Source organism: Fopius arisanus, unplaced genomic scaffold (assembly GCF_000806365.1).
Source record: "Fopius arisanus strain USDA-PBARC FA_bdor unplaced genomic scaffold, ASM80636v1 scaffold00060, whole genome shotgun sequence".
Lineage (NCBI taxonomy): Eukaryota > Metazoa > Arthropoda > Insecta > Hymenoptera > Braconidae > Fopius > Fopius arisanus.
In genome coordinates, this window is record NW_011887799.1 from 333,100 (window position 1) to 355,806 (window position 22,707).

Sequence of the window (22,707 nt, forward strand, 5' to 3'; positions counted from 1 at the left end):
GAACAATTTCCTATTTGTTTCTTTTTTTTATTCTCCATTTAAAAATACAAACACGGAAGGGTCCATGCCCAAATCGTAAAAGTATCGTACCCAACATTGTAAAAATTTTTATCAAGTCCGTCAGGTCAGGCCGTAACATCGTGAAAATTGCGGGAGAATGGAGTGGTTTTTACGGCCGCTTTTATATTCTTTGATCCCATTCAGTTCGGAAAAAAACATTCCACCGTACCACAGCAAGAAAATGTCTCCCCATGCGCGGAAAACAAAATTTGTAGTAAAATTCACACTATTATTCAACAAAAATCGCGTTTTTTTTCGGTAAAAATTTCAGAGAGGTATTCAAGTTTTTATTGAACTCATCGCATTTTTGACTGCAGCGTCAGGTTAAATTTCCACAATGAAGAAAACTTCTTTGTGAATCTGGAAACTCCGTTCCTTGAATCTAGTAACTTCTCTCTCCAATTCCGTTGGAATCACTGTGTAACGTAAAAGAAAGTTACAATTGAAATGATTCAAATTTTTCAGATTTCATTCGGTTTTATCATTATTCTGGATTCGAAGTCATTCAAACCCAGATAAATTGAAAATAACTAATAAACTATTTCTATCATCTTCATTATCGCAGTAATGATAAATATTCTGACTTGCAAATAAGTTTCACGCATTTTCATTCCACCCATTGAATTGATTTCGATTTGAAAATTACCATCTTTACATTTCGGATCCAATCTACATCGAGATTATGTAAATGAGCTTCCCGAACTCGCAATAAAACGCAACACAGGTGAATGACATTAGAAATAGCAGAGGATTTGAATATCTGTACAGAGATTTCGATGTTAAACATCGGAGATAAGAGATTCCCAGTGGATTATCTCGATATTTTAATGATCGTTCAATTCACGACATGTCCCTTATTGATCGAAACATCTTCATTGGGTCCCTCCATTTTTATTATCCCCATGGCACTGTTATCTCTTCATAATGAGAAACGTCACCTTCAGGTATTTGGTGTTCGCCCCCTGGTTTTCTACCTTGATAACGCGAGATTGGGGGAGAGGGAAACGATCGATAAATGTGAGAGTGGAATATACGCGACTTGTGATTAATAGTACTGGGCATTTCTCGGTGACACTGAAAAGGAAAAGTTTCTCAGGTCGTCTCGATGAAAGGGATACGGAAACCAGTGGTTGAGATTTTATCCAACGGAAAATTCAGGGGTTCTAGATATTTCTATACTCCGACTCCATGAATTTCCATGAGCTTTTCATTTTCGTTACACTGATGAAGTGAATTAGTTTTGATAACAAATGGATTTCGTCGGGGATGAGGAGATTAAAGGAAGAACCTTGGGGAAATAATTGATGGAAAATTCTGGGGAATTTTCCACCGATTCTTGACAGATTCTAATTGAAATTTTCTGTATAAAATTCAAGAATTCGATTTTCTTATGTAATTTATTCTCTCTTGATACATTTCCAGAAATTTTTTTTAATTAAACAATAAATTCTCGGGCCTCAGGAGATTTACGAGGTATAAATAATTAATAAAAAATTTTAGATAAACATTAATGGTGCTGATCCTTTAAGACACTCGATCTGTGGAATTTTCCATGTGAGGTTTTCCAAGAGGGAAAAGGGGAAAATGGCGGAAGGAAAGGGAAGAAAAAAGTTGGGGAAAGTAATAAAGCCGCAAAACTTTTTGCGTCTCGATGCTCGTGAAATTTACCAAGTGAACGAGGAAAAAAAAGGATCGCGGACACGTACCCCCATGAGTTGTATATTTCTATTTTTATTTCTCGGGTAACTTTCAGGTTTGAGTCGTTAATTAACCCACTGTCAAAGTAACTTTTTTGTTGTCCCTGGGATTCAATTTTGAGAGAATTTTGAAGAGTGAATTTGTTGCAGCGACAACGGCTGATAGCACGCTGAGCTCATCCACTTATTTAACTGGATATATTTTCATGTATTCATTTGATACCTCAAAATATTAATAATAACGTGAGAAGACTCATGAGATTGAATTTTCCGGTAGAATTTTCCGGGATTGATCTGCTCAATCCATGACAGGGACATTTTTACAATCAATTAAACATTCGCCATCGCTTTAATTAAATTTTGAAACAATTGAAAGAGAAAACACGGCATTTGAGATTTTGATTATCCATTATTTCATAATTTCCAATCATTTCCATTTCTGTACAAATCCAGAGATGGAATTTTCCCATCAATCACTTGAATATTGAATCATTTACGTGACATTTTGATGATAATTCTCCATTAATTCATCAGTTTATGAATAATCGTAAAATAATTAAATTATCACGGGAATTTTCACTCTGACTCAAAAAGCCAGAGGGCTATACATTTTTGAATATTTTCGGATCAATTGTTGCTGGAGGGATGGAATATTGATTAAGTAGATTGTGTATCTGTGCAGTTTGGCGAATCTGAATAACGAATTGTACAAACGTCCAACCGTCTCTAACGGAGATGATCAATACCATCAACAATTCACCCATTCCTCTCATCCAGAACCTCCGCAACTGCTAGAGACCAATGAAAAATTACTTCATACTCGTCAAAAGTGAAGAGCGGAGATCCGGATGATGGATATTGGAGATTCACCTCGCATTATTTACTCACTCTCTAACTACTTAAACCCAGCATTCCAAAACTGACTCTATTAAAATACATGTACACATCTTAGTGGTTAACCATAATAGAGTGGAGACTTCGATGTGAATCATTTGTCTCTTTCGCGATAATACTCAGGATCTCTCGGGAATACTCCATCAGCGAAAGAGCAGTCATCCCAGAAATACCGAGAAGACAAATAGCTTCACGCATTATCAGGCCCGATAATATGTAATTTACGTTGTCATTTATCACGACAAAAGGTGAATAGACGTGAGTTGTCTCATTGCTCTTCAGCTATTCCCACTCATCCCACTCGAACCGCGTGTTCATCAACAACTCGAAATATGCTAAAAAAAAAATCAATTCTCCCTTCTCTTCAATTATTACTTCGACACAATTTTTTTTGGCGCATACCAAAACATTGCGATTGCAAAAAAAAATCACGCTGCAACGGACATGAAATTTATCGCCGCCTGTGATCAAAAGACATGAAATCTCACCTGTACTCTGGCCATGGGTGGTGAGACAACGAGAAAAATCCTCATGGTTGCTTTAAGAAAATCATCATGATTTTTGCCGCCATCCTGGATACCTGGTACATTGATAGTGGCACTGGTGCTGTTGGGTGTTTTTCGTTTTACTCGTCGTCTTATACTGCCAACTAGCCTTCGCCAATCCTGGCCGGATGACGGGGCAAAGCTGGTACTCCCGGGCCCCATGCAGCCAACATCACCATCATAGCAGGGTGAAGTTGGCTTCGATGGTGATGGCTCTCTGCTGGCCCGACGGCTGAGGCTTCCGCGGCCCGAGCTACTGCACCCACCCACTGACACCGTGACAGCCTGACGTTGTTTCAACAGGCTCCGATTATCCCCACCCCTGCCACCACCACTGCCCCTACTACCACCACCACTGCCCCTAGTACCACCACCACTGGCCCTACTACCACCACCACTGGCCCTACTACCACCACCACTGGCCCTACTACCACCACCACTGGCCCCACTACCACCACCGCTGGCCCCGCCACCACTCAGTCTCCTAACGAGACTGCGCAGTACACCGTGACGCTTGGGTCCATCACATAACTGACCCTCCGACGTTTCCACTCTACGGCCTCGGTGCGTACTGCCTCGATTTTTCAAATCCCTTTGTTTATTATTCCGTCACTATCGTTGTCACGTGACGGGCGCACCACTCGAAAGAGTCTCTCTCGAATTTCATCCTTCTTCCCGATCGATTTGTCTACCCCCTCGCAAACCCACCCCACCCCCCACCCCCCCTTTTTTTCTTTTTTTCTTCAAACCCCCTGATGCTTTTTTCACGGATTTGAGTGCTCAGACCGGTGTCAGAGGGTGATGAAACACCACGGGAAAATAATATCCATCAGACAGACTTGTCTTCATCTTACCCTCGGGTAATTTGGTCCAAGGGCGTTGATAATTTTTGTAGACTGTTCCTTTAAGAGGATGTTGCTGATTATCACGATAACGTTATCAAACCAGATCGATCGTTTCTTATCCCTGATTGGGAGAGCAGTCCCTCTCTACCTTCAGGACTACTTCGCTCTGCTGGTGGGGCTTTTCACATTGTCATTGTATTTTATTTGGTTATTTGTTTATTATTATGAAGGTGCGTGGGATTTTGAATCGTTTGGTCAGCATGTTTCCCCCGTTGCGGGAAATTCGAGTGGCCAATTCGGTAAGAGGTTAAGAGCTCGGGGGTGGTTTCAACGTTTGTAATTGAGAATTTTCCACTTGAAGAAAATTAAGAGAATTGATTAATTAATGGGACAACGACTTGGAAAAGAGGAGATGAGATCATTCCGCGTTTTTGGGTCACCCACAATTGAGTGGAAAACACCGTCTGCATACGAGAGGACAATTAATATTTGTTGAAAGTAATATTTCACTCAAACAGCTTGTTGGATATTATATGCTCGTAGTGCGGGTGCATTTAGTTCGACAAACCGCGGAGTTAAAAACGCGGAAAATAGATTCACCCGTAACGCGCGTTGTTCCGTGAGTTGTATTTTTTTGTTCCTTTTGCCAAGCGATTATTTTGGAGTGTACTTGTGGAAACGACCGCAGTATTTCATTTTCCGAGTGGATTCACTCTCATTCCGGTCTGCGATGACAAAAATGTTTATTAAACGCGTTATTGAAAATATTCGGCTGAATTTTTGACATCGATTACTAGGAATTTCACTTCATCTGCGTGGGGGATGTGATCAATGAATGGAATCAATTATCTGTACGTAAAAATTGACGATATTTGTTGAATATTCAAGCATCAATCGATTCTCAGTCGAGATGTCCGATGGGAAGAGGAAAACATGCAGAAGCGGAGGAACAAGTTCAGAATTTTTTTTTTCCCCCTCGAACTGATTCGAAACTCATATTAAATTTCTTGCTGCAGCGATGTACGTTTGTTCAGATTCCGGGATAACGTGTACTCGAGCACAAGTGCATCATATTTTTATTGAATTCCACTTCCTAGAAACTCGATTCATTTTTTGAATGAAATTTTAGATTAAATTCTTTGAGGGCCCTACGCGCCGGTTTCGCGACCTCAAAACATTCTTTTTGTTTCACTTCTTCATATTCATTGGCTTCTGCGATCTTTCATAATATATCGCGAATATATCACGAAAGGCCATAGTATCATTTCACTTCTCTGTTGCCCCAAGAAAAAGCGTCAACATGAATTTCCAATAATGAAGTAGAAAATTTGCAATTCGCTTTAAGCATAAAGCGAGTTGTTATTTAAATTCTGCTGACGCTTAAATATTTCTTCGATCATATCTATATCGAATCCAATCAAAATATACACGCCCCTCAGGGGAAGTTAAATAGTAATTGCTGTTTTCCATTTTGGCGATAAAATCATTGTGCGCACGATGACATGAGATGCGCCGAAATGAGACGTTAAAAGTTGATGGGATTTTGGATCTTATGGCAATATCTTATCGCCATAAACTGGACGCAATATTACGACACGTATTTCATGAACGTTTCGATTATTCAGACACGAAGAGAAATTTTCAATAAAAATTACGTAACTTTAGTTCGCTTACCGGTTATGAATAAAGTCATTGTTATTGAAAATTTGGACAAAAGTTATCGAACGGTCTGGGAAGATTTCGAAATAGTTCCATAAAATCTTTTTTAACGACTTTTTCCCCTGGAATTACGAAAAAGATATGGTATTGAATATTTCTCTCTTCGATGAGCAATTCAAAAAATTTAATCGTTTGATTGAAAAAAATCGGATGAATGAAAAATTTTGTGAAATTTTTTAATTAACATTTAATTAAAAATCAGATAAATGAAATTTCAAGGGATTTATGAGTGTTCATGCAGGATTTAACACTAGTGTCGACAAGGAGATTTGAGATTCGTTGTATTGAGCCGCTTGCACGGCCTTGACTCGGGGGGCCCAAGTATCGATTGTTTCACTAGTTCTCTTCCAGATTGCACTAGGTACTACCACCGACATACCATTTGCCGAGTACTTGCAATTCCCCCAATCATTTTCAGTTTTTTTCCCCCGATGAAATTCCCTCAACCAGTGATAACAACCGATATCTCGAGTTGTTTTATCCAATTGTTGAACCATTCATGATCAATTTACGAGTGGAGTTGCCAAAGCATGCGATAATTGATGAGAGCTACATGAGATTGTGATAATTATGTGTCGAATCAATTCGTGAATTTTTTTTGCTATCTGATCGACTCTCTTATCAATCGCTCTTTTATTTTTTTTTCTCTCGGGGATGACCGCGTTTGTCAGTCGCGGAAATCAGAAATTAATTGTGTAAGTAATTAATTTTCTTGAATGATAACGAAAAGAAATTCCCAGAGTCCTGATACCCCTTAAAATACCCCTCAATTATTGATAAGAATTCTATTGGGTTCCAGAATTTTCACGGAATTCTCCAGACACTCAGAACAATCTGAAATATGATATTGGATTTTTCGGGATTAATTTCCCTGGAATATTTATTATTAAATACGTATCAATGAAATTCTATGGAAAAAAAATCACGACAAGTTATGGAAAGATTCTGGATTTCCAAGAATTTCCAGGGTAACCTCCAATTTCCTCAATTTCTCTCCCTAAATCGAGAGTAATGACACCCGTGAAAATTACTAGTCAGCAGTCGTCGAAATTTATTTTTTCCCGGAATGACGCCAGAAATAACCCGTATTCAGACGGAAATTGTTGGTTTATACATGAGGAAAAGTCGCGTGGAAAAATATTCTCTTCAATTCTCGAGTGAAAGTGTCCTAGAGAGAAAAAAATTAATTGCATTTACAAAGTAAATCTACTCAGCATAAGTAAATATAAATATTTACATTGAAATATGTGGATGTTCTGGTGAAGTCAATTTAATTGGCTAATGTAATGACTTTTATCGGTGCAAATCGCCGATTCGCACCTCTCACTTGGAGTAAACATCGAGTCACTCAATTGCGGCTTTATGCAATGTCATGAGTATGTATTTCAAGTACGGTAGTTACTGGGAAGGGAATTGTGGCAGCTTGAGTTGGTCCGTTGAATTTCATACACCAGTGTTTCTGTGTTAGGGATGGAGTTTGGTATTTCGCGCGAAACCGGAAAGCATGAGGGCGATATGCCGAGGAAAATGGCCATGTATACCACCATGTACAGGTGTACATATTTGGATATGACTCGGTACCGACACATGGCAGGGATTGCAATGAGAGATTCACATTGTTAGGCGGATGTCGCCCGAACAGCATGAACCACCAATTTTTCAATTCTATTTTTTTTCCAAGGTTTTGTTTATTGTCCGAGTACAGAGTCATTCCGAGATTCACAGAGGATTTCTGTGTTGAATTGTCGATTTTTAATAATTCTTTTTTTATAGAAAAATTTTTTTACCGAAATCGATGTATTCGAAGAAGAAGAGTACACAACAAAATTGAATAATTATTGTTCAAGTCTGTAATTCTAATTTTATGTTAATTGAATCTTGTGAGGGAAATTAATGTGCGGAATAGAAAAAATCGTTGTCAATTGATAAATAAATTTATTGTGTTGAGGGGTGCAACGAGAGTTGTCTAGTTCCGAAACGAGGGATTGTTCAATTTTCGTCGGGGCTTTCCGCTGATTGTTTGAATACTAGTTCCAACGAGATGGATTGTGGATGAGATAATTGAAAAGACAGAGAAGTGTAGCCGCAAATTAAAAAAAAAGACGAAGTATTACGCTCCAATAATTCCCGAGGCAGTTCCAAACTAATGCCATGGAATAAAAGTTTTCCACTTGTATTTTAAACAATACTGGAACAAAAGCGCTCGTTTTGTTTCTATTTTCTCACCCCTCCGATGACACAAGTTGCAATCCCTAATCCCATCAAGTTCTCAACAACCGTGAAACTTGAATTACGAAAAGTTTTCAAGTAACAACAATTGGTCTTAATTCAAGAATAATGATTCTTGTTTGAAAAGTCGACAAGATTGAAAGCTCTACACAGGATCATTCGGAGAACAGAAGAATTTAATTCAGAGTCAAATAGAAAGACGATCCGTTTCCGCAGTCACTTCCGGAACTGTAAAAACGAATTCCATTGAATAGAAAAATCCATCAGCATCTTAACAATTACTGAAGAAATACAAGTCTTCATCTTTAATTAGACATTCCATTGAATGAAAACTGGAGTTACAAAAATCCCGTACAATCAGAAGGAATATGAGAAATGAGGGAGATTTGAAGACTCTTCCGATAACAATAAAGATTTTTTAAAATAACCGTTTGGTTCTATTCTTGTCCCGCAAAGCTCACAAATTACTTCAATCTTCCAACCGCACCCCCAGGGAAATCCCCAGAAAAAGTTAGTGGCAACAATTTTTTAATAGTTTATTTCAATTCTTCCTTCAGAATGAGTTGCAGTGGTCAACATCTCTTTTTATTGTTCCATTTTTTCCTTTTAGTATTTGAATAAATGTGTCTAATTAAATCCCCATACGTCACAATTTTTTTTTAACCCCTACTTTCACGAAAAAAATCGTATTCGATTCTACCTACCATGCACGTTGAAATAAACACATAAAAAAGTGAATAAAGAACGGAAGAAACAGGGGGAAATCTATCGATCTGAGACAGCTCGGATCGAAACGATATTATAAGCCTCAACTGGCCACTACATCGCTAACTTATGCATTTAGTATTACCAATGTGTGCCTTTGAGTGGAAATTCGCTGACTCTTTTCACCAATCCCTGGCCATTCCTCCTATTTACCAAAAATGCCCTCAAAGCATCCGCCAAAGTTGTCTCCACTCTTCATTCGCCGCTCAATTCACCGGACCAACAATTAAAATTCTCCCAAATTAATCTCCCAACATGATGACCAAACGATCCATAAAGCAATTTATTCCCTTACCCGTGTAGTTGGTGAAACAAAAAAAAAAAATTCAAACAAAATCACTCAAATTTCACTCAATCTTGATTACGGGAAATTTGAATTTTCAATGGCGGGAAATGTGGCGTATGGAAAATGTTATTTGGAAATGTAAAATTAATGGACATCTACTAGTGAATGTTGACTCTTTCGTCTGGGGGTGAGTATTTCAGGAAAGGCGTAACTCCCGTCGGGTTTAGGGTCGCGCAACGCACTGGACTTGGATATCGGCGCGCTTCCAACATCAACCCCTCGAGGATACAATTCTGGGTTTCAATGTGTGTGTAATGGCGCGCGCACACCCACACATATTCAAACATTCACACCCCCGACATTGCCCAGTGACACTTTGCTGTACAATCGTAAGGTACACCGCATTTTAACCATGCATATTTCACCACCTCGACGATATATCAAGAAAAATAATAATTTAAAAATGGGCGAACTTGCCATTTTTACGTTTTTATGAAAAATACGGGGAGTTATTCATTAAAGTCGTTGTATTACTAGGGATTAAAATTATATGAAATCAGTCCTAAAAACATCTGACATACTGAGAAATTAGGAAATCGGAGAAGCTTTTTAAATCACGTAAAATTACGTGAAATCACGGGGAATCACGGGAAATCAGTGAAAATCGTGTCATGATATTCGACAATGAATAAACCCTTGGAAAACGATACTATTTCCGTGGAACTTCGAGGAGGATAAAATTCCAATTGAAGAAAAAGAAATTGTTTGGCTTTCATAAGACCAACTTTTTCCTCGATGGAGTCAAATTGAGGGCCGGAGTTAATGCTTCGGACTGAGTGCTCTGGACTTTCTCAAGATGATTGCGTTATCGTTATTTGAGATCTCAACTCTTGTCGGGATGAATCTGATAACAGATTGTGATTGCGATTTATCTGTCGGGAATTCTATCGCAGATATTCTGTTCCCGACGTTTCGCTCCTGCTTGAAATAATTTCTTCAAATTCTAGATATTTCATCAAAATATTTTCAAATATATTCGGAAATGAATATTGGTAACAAACAATCATGATAAACCGATCGACAGTGAATTAGAGATAATCGATGACGAATCTAGCGCGTAATTTTTATGAAATTTCTTCCTCAGCGCACATTTCAATCCCGAAAAAATAAATTCGTGCAAACGACTTCAATATGGACTCCTCAAAGTGAATTGCATATTTTCCCCATTTCGACGCCATAGAAAAGCTCCAATTAAGATAATCATTGATCGTCCGAAACATTGGAAAGGAAGAAGTGGAGTGGGTCTCGTATTAGTCAGCCACGAGCTCCTCTCCTCCAATTAAACTCCCGTTGAAAAAAGGAAAAAAAAAATCCCTAGATACTCAACTGATCCCGCCAAACAATCGATTAAGATTCAATTCCGAACATTAAAAATAGACAGCGGTGGATAATTTGCAGGGAAATGAGATAGAGTCGATAGTGCCATCTGTGACATTACCATCGATATTCCCTCATCCCTCAGGCTTTTTTTCTCTCCTCATCCCCATCCCCTCGATTTCACAAACTCCAGGAGAAAAGGAAACTTGGGGCAATGTAAACTGTGAAGTCTCGAGAGGACTTTTTAAGAATGAAGAGGAGACGGAGAAAAAATCTTGGAACATATCCGAGTGGAGTATCGCATCCCATTCTTCGGATTTTCCTCTGCAAGGAGTAAAATAAAAACCTGGGAGAGAAATGAACGGTTGTGGTTACGAGAATTGGAGGTAAAGGTGGATTTATAATATTTCTGTAATATCCAGAAGGTGCAAAATCACGTAGGCAAGAATCTCAGAAATTTTATGAGAAATGTTGAGACGCCCAGAGATTACTTAATGCGATCTGAACGTGCACCCACTGCAGATATTTCCAGATCATAACTCCTACGTTTTTCCTTACGCATCAATTGATCTTATCACTCAGTGGGAGGTGCCTAGCATGTTGGGAAATTTTTCGGTAAATTCATCCAGTTCCTCTCATTTTTATTCTGCTGAGAACCCCTTCAATCATTTTATGATTAATCTCGAGAGACTGAATCTTTCTGCTCAGCTATGAGTTTAGCTCATGTGCTCTCGGTGTTATCAAATAGCAATTGAGATTGTACCCAGGAAATAAACTCTGCGGGAAACCGGAAATCAACGAATGACGGAGGGATTCTTGGACACCGAATTGCCTTCGCCAATACACCGCGAGATATTTCGATTTAAAAAAATCGTTTATAGAATTTGTAGATAAAGTTTAGCATTGAATTCGTCTGTGATATTGTGGGGTATCTTCGAGGTGTCGGTCATCACGTTATTTTAAGATTGGAAATATTAGAAAATTTTTTTAAATCTCAAAGATGAGAATTTATCATATTTTTTTTTGTTCTTGTAATATTTTGAGATAATGCATGTTTTGTCATTTTGTCATCAAGATGGCGTAATCTCGCTTCGAGGGTTGAAAAAATATTCAGATTATCCATCTACTCTGAGAATGAAAAATCCTGCTGTAACTAGACCAAAGACATCCAAATTCCCCAACTCTTGACCATGAAACCATGAATTCGCCATTTTAATTTTCGTTGATACATTCGATGTACGTTCATATTAATTGAATCCCCCAATCCACCCTTTAAGCTATTCCCGATATTATTCTATTAATTTTCCGTCCTTATCCCTCTTTCTTTTAAATTTCTCGTTATTGATGGGATAAAATTCGCTTTGACGGGATAATAAATTGCTCTAACTCTAAATATGTTTGAGGATAAAACCACTCGAGGGTTTCGAGTGAAAACCGAGTCGAGTGCGATATTACAGCGAATGCAAACATGAAAGGAGAAAAAAAAGAACTAATAAACTATTTTATCCGGTATTACACATTTACCAGTGAAATGTTGGTTATTCAATATGCAATATTGCGCCAAAAAGGAGATAAAGAAAATGCAGTGGTAAAACGAGCAATAAATAGCGAGGGGTAAAATGATTTAGGTACACGGGAATCCGAGGGAGCAATAACGATAAATATATGGTAGTGAATTGTACCACACGAAGTGGCCAATAAAGACGGTATTACGACTAAAATATCACAGAGAAGTCGACAAAATCCGTTTCAATGCTATAGAAATTTTCCCCAAATCTGTTTTTAATGTTTCGTAAATCTTCTCCTGTCGATTTACTATTTATTTATTTTCTAAAAATAATTTTCAACGGTTCACAACAAACAATATTTCAAAAATCCAACTAGAATTTGAGCGACAGCTATCTGTTTTTCAAATTTGTAAACCGATTTTATGAAAACTGCAGTGAATATGACAATAAAATCACGGAATTGTTCCATGATCTGGGGTCAAAAGGGGATTAATAGGGGATCTGGTATTTGACTCCAAATGTTCGATAGGATTTCAACTAGAAAAAAAAGGCCGAAATGCTCGGGTACCACTTTTGGAGAAAAACAATTCAGTTAGAAAAAAATAGGTTTGATTTTTCCTCTGAGTGGCAAGGGAATTTTTTCCGATTCACTATTTCTTTTAAAAAAAAAACATGTAACGTTTTTTGTCATCTTTTTTCACCGCATTAATTTAATTTCATAATGAACAGAACTCTCGAGTTGTCGGTGGAGACCCAAGAGCTTTGACTGATGTTCGCCAGTCGAATTAACTGGGACAGGGTTGACTCGATCGGTCTCCGAGACGTTTGAGTCGTCGAAACCCCAAGTATTCTCCGTTTCACCTAACAACTCCTGGTGGCATACTTTAATGACAGCAAACAGGGGTCGGCGATTTAATGGTCCCGTCGGGGAATACCCATTGTCTTAAACCAGATCAAAGATAAATCACTGAACGACTCACACCAGTGCCAAGGGGCATGGCACGACATCACCATAGTTTGCCGGTGGACTTATCCAACGTCGTTATTTCCCTACATAACTGATAACGTCATATATACCTCCCACAAATTGCATACCCCAAGGATTGGCAACCTGATCATTTTTTGATCATTTCCTGATCATTTCTTGATCATTCCCTGATCATTTCTTGATCATTTCCTGATCATTTTCCGATCATTCCGTGATCATTTTCCGATTATTCCCTGATCTCTTCCCGTTCTCTTCCCGATCTCTTCCCGATCTCTCCCTGATCATTCACCTGCAAGAAACTTGGCCCAGCCATTACCAGATGGACATTTAGCCGCTCAAATCTGTTTGACTTTGTGCTCCACAGTCCTTTGCATACGCTATTACCGGTATAATGTACACGAATTATTACTCACGTGAAAGTGCCCAAACCAACTTGCCACGCATCCATTTTCCCGGTCAAACGTTTCATAATCACGTGAGAATTTTAATACCTCAGAAACTTTTAATGGGTCAAATCGTCGCTCAAGGGTTTAGCTTTGTTGAATATTTCTTTACGTTCTTAATGAGTAATTGTTTGAAAAAAGGGAGAGCTTTATGTGCTGCGAGAGAAGTCCTCTTTCAATTTTTCTTATCCGATTTTCAAATTAACTTCAGACAAAATGTACGTTAAAGCTTTGCTACTACCTTTGAGGGGCTCGTTGCTTCAGGGACAAGGAACTAGATGATCATGGGAATGAGACACTCTTATACTCAGAAAAAACACTAGATTCGTTAAGATCTATTTGTTCTAATAAATATTCTCTTGTTAATGTCTAAAATAGCGGAGAGGAAGTTTAATTCGCAGAAAAGGCGCCAGTGATTTTTCCAAATGATTTAATATACGAGATTTAAGTGTTTAAAAAACTGACGAAAGAATATATTCTTGCTTCAAGTAAATTTTCTTTGGGAAAAGTGTTTTTTTTTCGGTTAGTGCACAGTCTCAGAGATAAAAGATAATATTTCCCGGTAATATACCCTATTTCCAGACTTTATTAATATATCCATGCGAATTCCCGCATCTCTTCACCCACCAGCTCCATAACGAAGTGCCAATATTCATCTCGGCGATTTTAAAGGCGAATTCACCTCGAGAAGATGAAACATCAGCCGGCAATTTTCGTTGGAAATTGATTCAACTAAGAAAAACGAGACTGGACCTTCTCTCGTAAGCCGCTCGTTTCCAAGATAAATGCTCAATCAAGAAAAATCTCTGGATTGACGTCTTACAGCTTACCACTGCTCTACCAGAATTTATCAGAAGTCTTCGTAGGAAAAGATGATAAAACCACACCATAAACCTCTGCTTTTCCCAACTACATTCCTCAACATCAAACAATAAAATTTTATTTCACCATGAATTACGAACCTAGATTTTCAACTAAAAAAAAAACCCGACGTAATTACTAATTGAGTACATTCACTCACGGATAATATTCCCGCTGATGAAAAACCCTGACCCACTCAATACTAATGACAAGTAAATTACTCAGAGTCATCAATTGCCGAAAGCAATTCCCAATAAGCCAAAATGGACTCACCACAATTCTCCACTTGGCGAGAGAAGGTAAAATGAAGTTGAACTTCCGGGGAAGATTCCTCATACCCTCAAAAACGAAAAGCAGAATGTTCCTTTCACGTGGAGAACACACACACGTTATAATCTCAGGGGTAAGAGGCAATATTTCTAGATAATAAAGCCAACTGCCAGACATGAGGTGCTATTAGAGCCGGAGGGCTAGCCAACGGCTCCCCACAAACCCATAACATATATATATGTATATATATATATCAGATACTCCCTATTCTACTATTTTTCTCCTATTCACTGACATACGACTCACACATATCCACTCCTCACATTACACCTCCCATTTATTCTCAACGAGAAAAATACAAATGACGTGAAACAAAAAAAAAAGAAAACCAAAATGATAAGGAAAAAAATAACAACCTCAGCGCCTTCTCCATTTCATTCGCTCTCTTTCAGAGATTTATGGCTTTAACTTTTATATTTTGTACAATAGAAAATTAATTATTACTCACCGAACAGTTTGGACGCTCTTTGGAGGTGTACGTGCCCAACCGAAGAAGGGAATTTCTCGCACTGGCTCTCAGGATACTCCATTCCCGCCAACCCCGTTTCTCCCTTCTACAACTGGAGAATAATTTATATTAATATTGAAGATATAAAGGGGAAATTGACTCGCAATTTGCAATTTGCAGAGAATATCGTTAATTAATCGCTGAATTCAATACAACAGTTTGACCCCCATGACCCAAGGGTCTTATCACGTCCTTATCAGACTGCTGATCCCCCCCTCAAACTCCCTGGGGATTCAAAAAGATTCACGAGAGATTTTTCATCATTTCGTCACCCGTTCACTGGCAAATAGAATGGTCTCACGTCTTTTAATACTTTTTTCCCCACGAATATTTCCCCCTTCCCCTGGATGATTGATAAAGCCCCAAGTGTTTGTCGCACGCGTATTTGGAGTTAAAAATAGCCGAGGCGACATGGCACTATCAAAGAACCATGAAGAATCGGTGAATTGATGAATGAACAGGCGTGAATTCCTCTCCATTCACCGAATCACTGTAGATCCCTCAATCCTGGACAACTCTGGAATTGTCTGGAATTGTCCTTGAGAACTACTCCATTGTTATGATGATTGAAAGACCCACGCGGTTTTGCCCACGGGAAAGTATGAAATTTGTTTGGAATCGAGAGAAGTTGGTAAAAGAGCGGGGAACTATTAAAAGTTAAATGGCATTAGAACCCTTGACTGAAGTCACAATGACTCCGTCTTGTTCTCAGTTATTAATTCACCAGGTGTTGGAGAATGTGTCATCACGGGAGGGAGCGAGGAAAATGTGGAATGAATATGTTTGCCTTGAAGTGTATTACCCAAAGGTAAAAAAAATAGGACGGGCTCTAGGAGGCGACAGGTGTCGCTGTATATCCGGGGTAAATCTGTCGGAAGCAAGAACTTGAGTGATTTTGCGAGTGATTTGTGGGATCCTCCTCTCGCATGTCTACTCTCCAGAGCTTAATTTAGGATCTCAGCTATACTAGAACCAATCAAACTTCCAACTCCAGGATCAACAAATTTTTTTTCAGTGCACAGGCTAAAATATTTTTTATATAATACCCCAAGGCTTCACAATTATACAATAATTACAGATTCCACGGACTATTTTTTCGATCAGTGGTTTTAATCTGCTCTGATGAATTCTATTTCATTTTTCTTCCAAGTGATGATTCATTATCAGCACAATCATCACTATCTAGAGAACAATTACAAGTACTTACACCCGCGTGGAATCAGTCTCATCTTCGTCAATGGTTGTATGTGTCAGGACTGGAAGACTGCTCGCCTCAAAAGGCGGTTCACTGAAATCTGAAATAAAAATTTAATTCTTATTATCATATTAATACTGATTGAAATATTACCCCATTTACAGGCTAAACTCTCGGTAAATTTTCGCAAAAATTCCCAAACCTCCCAAAAACTTGGAAAAATAGATGAATGAGAATAAAATTTTTAGAGTCATTAAACAATGGTAAAATTTGAAAATTGTATTTTCCCACGTCAATCTGATACATGGTTCCCCAGAAATGGAGAAAAAACTTGAAAAATGTAAAAATTGGAATATTTTTAAGTGAAATATCTGGAAGTCTGACCTATGGAGGAATCATAGTGCACACTGTGTCTCCCGTATGGGCTCTCAACATTTGGATTGGTTCTTCTCTTGACAGTCTCCTGAAATCAATCACATTAGAGCTCTCATAAACAGATCATCCCAAGAAAAAGGCATTCTCAATGATAAAGAAAGATGGGGCGGAAGAGAAATTACTGATCGAGATTGGAATGGTTTCTGCTATCGGAATGGGGTAGGAATAATGTGAAAAACTTTTCTGTACTTTTTCTCATGGCTGGATAATTTATAAAGGGCGTTAGCCCTCCCAAACTTTTCGATCTCCTTCGTTCTGTAAGTTTCACCAGTTAGATGTATCTTCGGTGACCCCGTAGATCCCGTTTGGCTCGAATTAAAAATAATGCGATTCCCGTTTGGTCCCGGATAACTTTGGGCAATGAGTCAGAAGTGATCTGTATTGGTTTGAGCACATCTATTTTCCCGATACACGTAAAACACAAAACAAAATAGAAATCAAAACTCATTTTCTACGTCATCTATCCGTAAGTCCTAATTTCCACGATTTCTATTAAAAAAAAAACATTACTTGACAAATAAAAAAAAATAAAACGTGTAATTTACGGGATAGACTTAGATTAGTTCCACGCTGCAGCGAAAATTGTCTTGAGAGCTCTTCGATTTCTTTATGTGAGTTTTATTTCTTGTCCCCATTCATCTGGGATTTCTCGAGGGTTTCTTGTGTGCGAAGCTTCTCCGTTTTTTCATCCCCGTCTCTACACACAGATCTTAACTAATGAACAAAAATGCGCCGGCCAATTAATCAGTGTCACCAATATATCTAAAATATATCAATATTAAAAATAAAAGTGTCCCATCCAATGACCGAATAAATGAACTATATTGACACCTATTCGTACCCTTGACCAGTACATTCCCTTTTTTTTAGTTCTCTCAAAGCAAAAAAAAAAATAGTTTTCTTCGTTTCTTTTTCTCCCGGAGTGACAAGTCGTGGGTGGGGGAGTTGACAAGGGTCATTACGCAGTCTGCGGACGTTTTCTCTTCTAACTCGGTATATAATCCTTTACGTACAGCGTTGTCACGAGTGAAAAGTAGAAAAAAAAAGCAGCCCGCTGAAATATCGATCCTGTAGCTTTTTTTTTTTATCTCAACTTTCCCCTCACGAAACGCTTGGACACCCCACTGATAACAGGGACCATTACAGCCGACTTTTACTGTACTTTAACGACTCGTCCACAGCTATATTTCTCGCAAAAACATGATCAATTCAACAACTGACTGTAGGAATAAAGTTCCTCCGGGTTTCATCGTTAAAAGTTCGTATATGAGGGAAAATAAAAATTTGTGGCCAAAGAGAAGAGCACACCATGACGATAATAATCGAGCAACTTTACGCACAATTAATGCACTATAAACATGAGTACGATAAGTATCTGGAATGCAGGCATGTAACTTCTGGACAAACTTGTGAATAACCGTGGGCTTACTACGGGTTTCATTCCCCGGGTCACTAACTATTATCGGTGCAATAAATGACGGTCAGTTTCCCTACACCGACTCCAGGGGGTTATTAATCAAATTGATATTCAATATTTTTGTTGATTCAGGTGAACTGATAAACGGTTTGAATCGATGAAACGAGAGTTTAACAGCGGAATATCGAGGGGAATTGCCAGAGTAAATTGAAAGGGTTAATGGTGATTTTTTAATGGTTGTCTATGTGGTAAAAAATTTAATCGCCCATTGCGAATATTCTGTTTAATCGAGTTGTAAACTCGTGAATCATAAAGCCATGTTAATTGTGAGCAGTAATAATTTTTAAAGATCGAAATATTTAAATTCGTAATGTAAACCGGTGGAGAGTAGGCTATATTATTGGTTAATGTTAATAGAACTTTTATTATTCAGCAATTCTTAATCGCCTGACATTATTCAACGGGAATGGGTGCCCTTCACTTTTTATTGAGCCCGTGAAAATCCTTTGGAAAATGAAATACCTGAAAACTTCTTAATGTGATAATATTTTCATAAATCTCATTTAGAACCAGAGCACCTGCAATAACCCATTGTATTGTCCTGAGAACATCGCCGTTATCTCTTTTTCCCAGGAAATAATATTCTCATTGTTATATTCCATGAGAATCCATGCCTTCGTACGATGGTAGCACGATCTTGTGCACTGTTATCAACTCATGACCCCCAGTTGGATTTTCCCCCCGTCACATTCATTTTATCGCTGATCTAACAGCGATAATGATCTATCTACCGTGTTGTGCAGCCCATATCAATACATCAATCGCCTTAAAAAATCAGTGATTCGTGATCATTATTACGTACCAATAAACATGAATTAGTTAATGCTACGATAGGAATAATGATGGCACAGGGGATTCGTCATTTATATATCCAGATAACGAATTGACTGAAAAACAATTCAACAACCCTAGCAACAACTCCTTTCAAACAACTCCTGATTGTGTCATAAAGTTGAAATAATATTTCCACTTGTCTCCAACAAAATATTTAATCCGCGGAGTAATGAAACCCAAAATCTCACTACCATGTGCCAAAATTTCGGTGCTTTATTCAAATGATTCCCTGAGTATTAACGTAGTAACAGCTGTTAGTGTCATGCAGAGATACACCTAGAGTATGATAAACTCGTAAAGTTTATAAACGAAAGGGTAGAAACGTTAATTAGTTTTGTACGTCAGTTGTTACACGTAAAAATAGCATTATGAGTGTTTGAAATGTCTGTTAATCACAGGATGTGTTGATTCATCACGAAAGCATTGCCCATTAATTTTATGTTTATTTTTTTCTACTGAGATTTTTTATGGAGGAAATCTCTCCATTTTTCATCACTGCAATGTACCGCAGTTGGAAACCGCTGGAGGCAGTGGTTTGAGAATTCAACAGCAACAAACCACGGGAGATATTTCAATGGTCCATCCCCAAGATTTCTTGCCTCGTGATAAGGGCAACTGTCGACGTATTTGTAGGACTGAGAGGGCTCATACAACCAGGAGAATGACAATATTGCAGTACCAGCTATTTTCGATCATAATGTGTCCCGTATATTCCGGATAAAGAATAGCGGGGGTGGGAATATTACTAAAAATAGAGTTATCGTAGTTCCCGGAGGCTTTTTTATCATCTACAGGGTGATTATGTGTGAAATCAGTCGTTATAGTTGATGGAAAAATTCGATATTAACACAAATCACTGTTCATCGGACTCCGGGGGCCTGATCTAGAATTTTCGATGACGAAAGATATTTTTTTTTATTTCAGGTTTCATTGAGATGTGGTAAACACATTCCCGCTATTATTGATTCGAATCAGGGAGGGATACCGATGATTGATGAGACATTTATGATCTTACTGAAGGATTCTCCACGAAACTCAGGGCTCTAGTAATAACTGGATTCCGTGTGCTGACGAGCTCATCATAAATGCTCTCAGTTTCGTTATCCTCATCCTTAGAGTCATCTTCGGCAAGTGATCCTAAACTGTTGTACCACTGGGCGCTTCTTGCTCTGTGGGGCTTTTTCTCGTGACAGCGATTCAGCGAATTGCTAAAACTCAAACTCCTTCGTATCGGTTGCAGTCCCCGACTTATCACCGCCGGTAAGTCAGCATTTCCCCTAACAAAGGCACCAATTTTTTTCCTCAACGAGGGCTTCCTCTGCAGTGGCAGATCATCACGGACCTCTTCCACTTTCGATATAGATGTATCAGTCTTATCTATAATAGTTTTACTCCTCTCGCTCTTCATATTCACTTTGCTCTCACTTTTCTTCTTCCTTGCATCCCTGTTTAACGTCATTTTGGAAAAAATACTTATGATGTCATTTATAATTGAATTTCCAACACCGATACTTCACTCCCCACCTCCACAAACCTCAGTAATCCGCTAATTCCCTGATAAATCCACGTGTACCTTGTTTGCCCAGATGTGGAATTCCTCGAAACCTATCACTCCCGAATTCAAATTTCACCGTCGAATTTTTACGATTCCAATAATTTTTGGGTGATTAATCATCCCTGGAAGTGTCAACCGATTGAATAGTTTCCAAATGGGAATTAATGCCCAATGGATTCTCGATTAAGCACTTCACATTGCACGTCATTTAATCACTTTTCAATTTCATGATAGATTCATGTAATTACGTAAACGTACGCACTTCGGCATGCCACTGGTTTTTCCACACGAAAATTTCACGTCGATAAAAAGATGTGTGTGTCTTTCTAAAATGTATTCACCGCACTCTCCTCGCTGGGTGTCAATTTATTCTGTCAATTTTTCATTTTCGGGGATTGAAATTTATGGCGAGCAGCCAGCGTTGCACTTTGGTTGTAATGACACTCGCGAGTATCGCACGACACTAACTATTTCATACCGAGGACAGAGACATACAGGGAATCGCTGAGATAGCGCGTTATCGGCTAATTTTTTTTATCGTACCAGGTGCACATCATTTGAGTTGTCATCATTAATTTTTCCCACCACCCAATCGATCGATAAACCATTAATGCCGGTCATTAAGGTATTCAAGTAATCGCGGTTAAAAAATCCGGAAACAACATTTAATCCTCCCTGGGATTTTTTTCTCATATTTATATGGTATTTTCCGGTTTGCTGTGGCACGTACACAGATACATTACCGAAGAGACTGAAAGAAGAAATTAGAGATAGGTGAGTACTTGCTGGTGGGAATTATAGAAGAGGCGGGCAAGCGGAGAAACAGCTGGGGCCTACCGACTAAATGCACAAGTTTTCAAATAGCCGCACTCACCACGATAAATCATTGTTCTCCGATAAGGAGCCAATTCCTTATCCCCTTCTGTATTATGGGTTATTGTTAATCTCCAGATAATAACGGAAATTGCAACGTGCAATTCTATTGATTCAGCGACATGAGGCGAGGGACTATTCATTGGTGAAATCACTGTGTCCCTCTGAATTGCAATCACATGATGAAATCATTGGAAATTATTGTGATGTCACGTGTTCTAATTGTGCAGATGATTTTCCCGCGTTTAGAATTTTTCATTGATTTTCTGAAGAGTCAGCTACCTGATACTTCTACGTCTATTCTGCTTTTTTGCTTTCGAATGGAAGCTTTGTAATCGATAAAATTTAACTTTCATATTTCTTCTCGTATATCAATTCGGTATAACCCACACTGAGACAAACCATTTTCTTTAGTCAATAATATTTATTAACCATATGAAAATATATTTGGCATTAGTAAGCCTTATTATTAGTAAGTATTAGTTAGTATTTGGGTAAATATTATTGGATAAACAACATTTTTTTTTCAGTGCAAGGAGTTCGAAAATACAGTTCTTAGAGTGTGGTATTTTTTTTTTCATTCATTTTCTTTGATTGTCCACCCACATCTCTACAAATTGAATATTTTTTTCAAATGTCTCAAAAGTCTCATTAGGCCCTATCTATCGTCGTCAACAAAACATAATTTTATCCATCCACTTTTTTATTTTTTATTTTCTCGAAAATTCGGGTTTTTCACGATGACTCAAAAAAAATCATCCAAATGAATTAACTGACGGCTGAAAAAGTTTATTTGACCATCATTCATTTGAATTTTGGGTCATAAAAGAGAGCTACTAGAACTTGCGGGTTTTCCCGGGAAATTCCACTATTGGGAAGACAGAGTTTTTTAATAATAAGATTTTATGAAAAAGATATAGATGTAAGATTTTCGCGAATTATACTATAAAATAAAATGAAAGGGCAATCTCCCACTTGTTTTTATATCCAACACTTGAAAAACTTTGGTAATTCGGGAAAACCACTTAAGAACTTATTTCCATGGATTTCCCGAGTTCTTGGTGCATTGTTAATTCGATTTTCACTGGATTGCAGTTGGTTTCATGCTGGATTTGATACAGCCAAGATGACATGACGGTTTGTGAAATATCAAGGGTATGATACTATTGGTATATTCCCTTAATAAATTAAAAAATAGACTATCTAGTTTCATTTATAATAATTAATTATCCCAATAAGATGAAACGTCCAAAACAAAATAGAGAAATAATTAATTTTTTTAT

At 38.1% G+C, this 22,707-nt stretch overlaps 1 protein-coding gene across 3 annotated transcripts in view; it reads right to left on the reverse strand.

The window, feature by feature from the left end:
* LOC105268721 (pleckstrin homology domain-containing family G member 5) overlaps nt 1–21,212 on the reverse strand; it is a 39,474-nt gene extending 18,262 nt beyond the window's left edge. Inside the window, exons 1-4 of one of the 3 annotated variants that reach the window (XM_011308507.1) lie at nt 20,012–21,212; nt 16,635–16,713; nt 16,263–16,350; nt 14,996–15,107 (exon numbers count right to left, since the gene is read on the reverse strand). In XM_011308507.1, coding sequence (XP_011306809.1) covers nt 14,996–15,107; nt 16,263–16,350; nt 16,635–16,713; nt 20,012–20,455 — 723 coding nt within the window. In that variant the 5' untranslated portion in view covers nt 20,456–21,212. Of the gene's footprint in view, nt 1–3,139; nt 3,492–14,995; nt 15,108–16,262; nt 16,351–16,634; nt 16,714–20,011 lie in introns of those variants that run through there. The other 2 variants (XM_011308509.1, XM_011308510.1) reach the window with 2 other exon arrangements.
* Nucleotides 21,213–22,707: the final 1,495 nt, after the last annotated feature.